Below are 8,059 nucleotides of genomic sequence, written 5' to 3' on the forward strand. Positions count from 1 at the left end.
CATGACGCCCGTATAAATCTTATCCAGGGACTTCACAAACCTTCATGGCAGAGACTTCATGGCAACTACATTGACCTTTTAGATTACCTGTGGTTTTATTGAACATGACCTCAAATGAGTGACTGAGACAATAAACCCATCAGGGAATTGTTAACTGGGGTCTGAGCCATTTTCCTATAGGACCAATGTCTTTATTCCGCCCCCTGGTGGCTAGAATGTAGGTTGCAGGAACATAAATGTAACAAAACAGAGAACAGAGGAGAGCAGAGAGACCACAACAGACCTTTACACTGAGCTGAAAGGAAACGGGGGCACATAAAGTAGGTAAATATTTTACCCTCTCAAGACATTAAAACACTCAGTAATCTGTTTTTGACAGTCGGATTACAATACACTTAGAGGAGGTATGACTCTCTGTACTCCATCAGATCTTATATAACAAATAGTTGTGTATATGCAGAGCGGCCGAACTACACATAACTAGCTCACTGGGATTGTGTCCATTAAAAGCAATAAGTATTTTGTATTATTTGACAAATAGCTACATTTTACTGTTTTTCTTGACAATTTCATGATCAAAAGTGATGCTTGAGTAAACCAAGATAATAGATAGATAATAACAATGGTATATAGTGCATTGTGTTCAGACTGTAAAAACTGTGGAAAAAAAGGACGAAACTGAGGCTTGAACAAGAAACAAAATATGTTTGTGCGTTTTAGTTAAATTCTTAGCAGTCAGTCTAATTAGTTTGTAATTTTTGGATTCTGACAAGATTAATATTAAACTGAGCATTTTTTTGATAGAAGTGCACACTTTCTAAATTACAGTGTTTTTCTGCAGCATGAACACTTACAGAAATTTCTCAAACACAAGCTTAGGTCTGTCAGAACCCAGAAATAAAAAAAGTAAATAAAGAGTTTTACAATTTCAAATCTATTACTTTGTTCCTAAGACTTTTATTTAAATTAAAATGTGCATTCAGTGTGTTATGTTTTCATGGAGATAAGTAATTATGGAAATTACGCTTGTAAATTTAATAGCCGTCCTCTTTCATTTCCCATGGTTCTCTGAGAAACTACATTATATTAGTTACGAAGCATTAAATGGAGAAAATGTGCAATCAGGCAGAAAACTGGTCCAAATCAACAACTGCAGAGACGGGTTAAATCAAGTTTCCTGTTTCTCCGCTGCAGTCAGATGAGACTGAGCCCTGTTCATACTCAGTGACGACATAAATCTGAAATAACAGGTGACACATAAATGATTTGTTAGTGTAAAACTCTCAGTAACTCTCTTTAACAGCTGGATGTTAAGCTAATTGCAAACATTAATCAAGTGGGAGTAAATTGGGCTTTTCTTTGCGTATTAATACATTTTTGGTGCAATACAGAGTGTCCTGCATTTGCTCAAAATATTAAAGGAAAACGTTACCCATCATTTTAACAGTTTTGAATAACAACAGTGCTGTATTTGCTGTTTTCTTTACACGTATTAATTCCAACAAATGACACCATCACAAGCCACAAGTGCAGTCTTTATAAAAGTAGCTTAAATTATTGAAACAGCTGTTTTTTTATTTTGTTTTTTTATAATTGCTAAATTAACTGAAAGATTTTGACCACGAGATGGCAGATTTTTCCTCCTATTTACATCTGAATTATTTCTTTATTTAACTTAGTTACAAATTACTTCCAACTATTCTAGTATTTCGATGTGTATTTGCTCATTTTATTTTTAACTTACCAGTTTCTGATCATCTTCTAGGTATAATAGTGACGGGAATTCTGTACAAATGTTGAGCTAATGCAGTGTATGTCTCAGACTGGGAGCTACCCTGACTAGTTATGCTTTAGTCTCTGACTCACTGCACCATCTTGAGGTCAAACGTGGTATTACTCAAAAGTACAGCCAAGCCTCAAACTTCAGCTGATACCTCTTTGACACAATACAGACAGCTTGGCCATCATGTAAATTCAAATATAGCTCTGTGTGCTCTTACAGTAAGTTTTCAGGTGCCCATGTGAACAGAGGGAAAGGTTTCACTTCATCTTAATGTAAGTAACAGGGGACAGAATTTGGTTAGGTTTAACAAGAAGCTAAGAAGCTTTTAATTAAATAAAGTTTTAGCATTATTGTATGAAATTCCCTTTGTATTCCTATCTGCCCTCTGCAGCACTCTGTAAATATCTGCATGATTTTGGTTTAAGTCTGCCGACTGAAGCCTCTTACCAACTTCAGAATGAGCACTGTGGGTTTGTTTCACTCCACTTCCAGTGGAAACATTTCCAATCCAAGCATGTTAATGTTTAAACGTAACTTGTGTAGTAGGAATAACTATAAGGTTTCAGTGTGGGTCCAAACAGATGTCATCTGTGGCTGCAAGAAAGACTTTTTGACCGATAGCCTGTCCTACAAACTGGGGGGGTGGAGTTTAAAAGATATTGGCATTTCCCGGACAGAGAGCGTCTGCTGTAGATTGTATCAAGCTGCTTTACTGGATCTAATTATTTTAGAGTCTGACCCATCCTGCTGATTAAAACTTAGGATATCTCAGCCTCTCCAGCTTCAATCTCAACTGCTTTTGTCTTTTTTTTTTTAATCTGAAGTCCAAAACTTTCTCCAAGTTCAGACTAAATGATTAATATTATTAGTTTTATTCTCAGCACATTTACAATGACTGTGTGTGGAAACCATTATTTAGTACCTAGGCGTAATTTAACAAAACAATTTCTTCATGATCATAGGGATGCCTGGTTCATAAAGGTGGCTGGTATTTTGACCATTATGGAGCGCCAACAGTGTTAACCCTTTAAAACCCGAATCATGAAATAACTGCCAGAAATCTTTAATTTTTTGATAATGGAGTATTTGTTGAACCTTAAGAGAAAATATATAAAAATATATCAAATTTTAATCTGCAGTTTAGTCATTAAAAATGTGTCATGATTTTACGAGGGTAAAAAAAAATGTCACACTGATGATGTAGAAGTCTCAAAAACTCACAAAAACACTTGTATCAAATACAATACGCTGGGCGTCAAAGGGTTAAAATGCAGTTTTTCATGCTTGATTCCAGGTCAGAGTAGAGGATGCACAACATTAACACATCAAGAGGAGGGATTATGTTCTTGAATCTCACTGGGCTTGCTGCTCACAGTGAAAGGAAGAAAAATCCAGTGCAGCTGACTGCCACTAGATGTCAGCCCTTGATGATGTTAAAAGTTGTTTCTCAGAAGTGTGAACCTCCTTCTCTTCTCCCCCAGTCTCCTCTCTCCCTCCCCCTTCTTCATTCCATCTTTTTTCTCTCTGTCCCTTCCCATCCACTCCCCCCACTCTCTCTCTCTCTCTGAACCTCAGAGCGCGCTATATAAAACATCCCTCCACACTCAGATATACAAACACCTCCGTTCCCACCACAGCGCCTCCGAACCCTGCGTCAGAAAAAACCCCAGTACTCACTTGAAGCGTTTGAACAGCAGACACCTGACCCTTCCTGAATGAGCTGGAGAAGACTCCTTTCTTCTCCCGCATCTCTGGACCGTCTTCTTCGCTCTTTATTTCTCCTCAAGTTTGGCAGCTGATAACGGCTCAATCAGAAGGAGATTTGTTTGTTTGTTTGCAGCAGCTGAGAAAATCAAGGACTGTTTGACATGAGGAGAGACGTTCCACAAAGAGTTATGAAGACCACATGTCTGTGGACTGCCACCGTGCTGCTGTCAGTCATCTCTCTGGTGAGTTAAATATTATTTTGATTTGACCTTTTTTAAAATTCTCACATTGTGTAATATCTCTGTGATTAATGTTTGCAGTTTTCATAAAAAGACAGTTCTACAAGTGAGTTTCAATTAAATCATCAAACAAGCTGGAATTGATCATTTTGAGGTCACGTTGCTGTCTCATAGTGTGGCCAATCTAATAATATAGTCATTTCAGACACATGTGATCTGCCTTATAGTACAGTTTTTAAGTCCCAGGATGATCAGTTTTCTAACATATCTATGCATTAACTCATTAACATCAAGATGAATTAACCAATCTCAGCATAAACACAAACTATGCAAATCCAAATCTGCATCTTGACAAATCCACCCGCACACAGTCCCGCTGGATATTTCTCCCTCAGCACTATTCATTCAATCCTTGCTTTGCATTTCCCCCCCTTTTTTTTTTCCTCCCATTTACAGATGTGGTCCAATAAGAATATATTTGGCAGTACGGCGGGGAACAGCCTGAGCCCATTATGGCAAACATACCAGAATGCTCCCAACTCAATGCCTTGACAGTTTGTGACAACCCAATTCCTTTAATCCTTGAAGAGACAGTAACCCCTCACCCGCTGATAAATCTGTCAACAAAGCAATCAAAGCAGAACAGGAGCCACTCCTCTCTCTAACAAAAATTCCATAAACTTAATCCCCACAAACTTGACTGGCCTTAAAAAGCTCCCGTGGTGTTATCTGTGTTTAATTTGCATAGTGATGGAAAGAAGTCAATTACTATTAATTATTCTCTACAACTTAATACCCATTATCGAATTGAATTCACCGTCTTGAAAACCATAAACTCAATTTCACAGCTGACTAAGCGCACTAATCATTTCACCCCTCCCACTTTTTTTGGCTTTATGGAGCCCTTCCTGCTTTAAAGGAAAACAATTCATCGATTTCAGAAGCAACAACATTAACAAACACGGATTCCCACCACCCTGTCATGATGTAAAGACAAACAATCATTAACTATGCGAGATATATGTACAACAGCATCATGGTAGTGCGAGTTGATCTCATAGCATCACTTGACAGGAGTGTGTTTTTTTCCAGACTGAGCTGCCAAATTGCTTCGCTATGCTTTAATGGGATGATCATAATTGTTTCGTACTTGGTGCATCCTAAGCTTTTGCCTGCAGCTCCTTCAACAGATTGACAGACCCATGGGAACCTCACAAACTTATTTTGGCCGCCTTTGAACCAAGTCGTGTGTGAAATAATATGATTATGCATTTTTCCTCTGGGTAAGTTGGAAAACTGGTGGCTAGATCCCCCCCTCCTTCTTCTTCAAACTGCCCCCCACCCCATCCCCCCCTTCCCACAAAATCCCGCAGTCTGTCCGCGTACAGTATTTATCCTCCTCAGAAGTCATGGTAATAATTGTGCCCTGGCCTCTCAAAGCGGTGCTGCAGTGATAGGACTCAGCTCCATCCACAGCTGCCTGTGATGTCTTGACACACTTTGTGATTTGTCATCATCTCTGACCCCCCTCAGGTAACACTTTGATATCACTGAGAGAAAACAGATCTAAACTCTTAGTGGGCGTCAAATGCCCTCAGCTGGTCCATCAGCTCAACTGCGCGGGGACCTCACAAGACGAGACAAGTTAAATTCACTGTAAATGACTATGACGACAAGCGCCCAGTTGGAAAATAATCCAAAGACAGCATCAGCACTCTAAGGACTCTTAAAGTACTCTCCCGTCTACTGTCAAACACAGAGAAGTGGTTCTAAATGGAAGATGATATTTCATAAACCAACTGGTGGGAGTCTTATGTTAGAATTGTCTGTGATTCATGGCGTCTAAAAGTTGTAAATTAGATTAAAAATAAGCTTTTATAGAGACTAGTCTCACACCTGAAAAGTCACAGGTCTGATCCTACAACATCCACATGTCCTTCAGCCAAACCCTAACCCTTTAATAGCTGCTCATATTTTAAGCTTCTCTCCATAAGAGCATCACTTTAATACCTTAAATTTAAAAAAAATAAAAATAAAGCTGCAGGGCTCCCTTTTCCAAACTTTTTTAAAAAGGACGTTCTCTAATACAACTTTATATAAAACACTCATGATCATCTTGTAATTTTCTGCTGGACTTTAACATTATTACATCACAGTCCTGATCTTCTTTTTCCCCCCCCCAATCTTGGGTTGGTGACCCGGCCAACAGGTCTTTGCTTTTCTTTTCTCTGATGCTCAATACTTTTACCTTTTATCACAGAAAATATTTAAATCTGAGATGACTTGAACTGCTCACAATTCAAATATGCATCACAAGTAGGGACCGGTTTGTTTTAAGGTTAGGAACTAGTCTTTTAAGGCAGGGTGAACCACAACAACCACACCTTTGATAAAAAAGGCAAATGAGTGCAAAATAAATTCCATCTTTTTGTTGTTTATTAAAATAGAATAATGATAAATCGCTATCTGTTAAGCAGCAGCTCTAATGTTGCGGCTGAACTCACAGCACCTAAGCAAGATTTAAAAGTGGAAACCCACATCTGCCATCAGGCCGGCCGCTCTCCATTCTCCCTCTGTTAAACCAGAACTGTCGTACCCACAAATCCTCCCCGCACAGCAGTCGCAGCAGCAGCCGCAGCCGCAGCATTCAGGTAAATGAAAACTGACACACACTTTCATTCTTCCTCACAAGGTTTTGTGTACAGCCCACCGCAGAGTCATCTGGCTCCTCCGGTAGTTCTATTAAAGGTGGAATTTGTTGGCTGTTCGGCGGTCCAGTCCCATAGAATATCCTCCGAGCTCCCGAGGGAACGGGGGGGTTGTTTATCTTCCTGTTTCAAAGAGCGGACGCCTGCGCCTTATCACAGCCTCGCCAAGAGTAGATAGCATTTAAGTTGTCCAACAGCCTGCCTATATGCTGCATCTGGCAATCAGAGTCGTTTCCTAAAGGACTTGTGCATAGCGATGCTGTTAGCGTTATCTTGTTGAGGGATTCTGCCTCATATGCCGAATCTGGGAATTATATTAACAGACAGTTAAATGGGGTTTGGGGGGGAGGGGGTGGGAGGCTCCTGCATGACAAACTGTAAAACGAAAAGTTGGGCTATGAAATAAAAGCATCTGAACGTGACTGAAAGATACAGTATCTCTGAATGGAAACACTGCATTTAATATATATTTCACAAAGAATTTTTTTTTTACTGCAGATTTTCCTCAAGGCTTTGACTGACTTCCCTTTATATATTTAAAATATTTTTTTAGCCTCCATCAAGGGGGTTTGGAAGAAAAGCAAGGAGGGTTTAACTGGTTTAAATTATGGGAAACACAGACGCTACACAGATATTGCAGACAAAGCTTCACTCTCCTGAGTCCTCAGACTTTATGAAATTGTAGTACACAGTTAAATCTGCTGATAGGCAATATCTCTTATTTTTAGTTTTAGCTATTTTTAGATTTGACTAAAATATTTTAATAACTTTTTCAAAATTATCAACATCTTTTCCAACCATTTTCAGCTACAGTTTTAGATTTTTAGCCATCGACTTCCCTTATTTGTGTGCTGCTGGAAAATGTATCAGCAAAACCTTAAAACCTAATTTATTCAATTGTTCATCATAGTCCATTACTAATTATTATTATATAACTAACTAACTAACTAACACTGAGCTTTAAACGATTACATCTGATATCCTGAATTATTTTTATCATTAAGAAATCCCACGCAAAGAATCACTCAAAAAACTGAAAGTTGACACATTTGGTGATGTAGTGTTTGTTTCCAGCAGCGGGATGGTGTATGTGGGGTTTGCCCAAAATAAACCTGTAGTAAGGAAGAGAGAAATGAGCCAGTGAGGCAGGATGGATTTTAATAGTTTGTGGACAGAGGACTTGTCAGTGGGATCGGTTCATTGTTGGCTTTGGTGTTTTTGCAGGATGTTGACGAGGAGGACAATGTAAAATATGGGACCCACTCTATACAAGTGTTTGCTAACAGATAGTATTATAATATATGTCATATAACAGACAGTCAATAGTCACATATTAAAATATCTAAAATAAATAAATGCTAAATTATGTGAACATATTTTTTTTTTTTTACATACTTTACAGTTATGTAATATTTCTGTCTCAGTTGTTTTTATTTTTCATTATGAAAACTTGTTTTTAAAGGCAGAATAATTTATTGTATATATTCTGGTGATATTTGTAAATTATAGATTGTCTAAGATTTGTTTTTAGTAAATTTAACATACTTTTATCCAAAATGTTCCAATATTATTATTATTTAATTTGAAATAATACTGCTCTTTGTCTTCTTGAGGAGTAGTAG

General features: G+C 38.2%; 1 protein-coding gene across 1 annotated transcript in view; it reads left to right on the plus strand.

Moving 5' to 3' along the window:
• Positions 1-3,399: 3,399 nt before the first annotated feature.
• Positions 3,400-8,059, plus strand: part of LOC146564659 (neurexophilin-1) — a 16,364-nt gene continuing 11,704 nt past the window's right edge. The window contains exon 1 of the mRNA XM_085292559.1: positions 3,400-3,732. Coding sequence (XP_085148685.1) covers positions 3,652-3,732 — 81 coding nt within the window. The 5' untranslated portion in view covers positions 3,400-3,651. The remainder of the gene's footprint in view (positions 3,733-8,059) is intronic.

The sequence above is a fragment of the Mchenga conophoros genome, linkage group LG11 (genome assembly GCF_057382185.1).
Source record: "Mchenga conophoros isolate Kocher_MC1m ecotype Shallow Benthic linkage group LG11, M_conophoros_male_GT1.1, whole genome shotgun sequence".
Classification (NCBI taxonomy): domain Eukaryota; kingdom Metazoa; phylum Chordata; class Actinopteri; order Cichliformes; family Cichlidae; genus Mchenga; species Mchenga conophoros.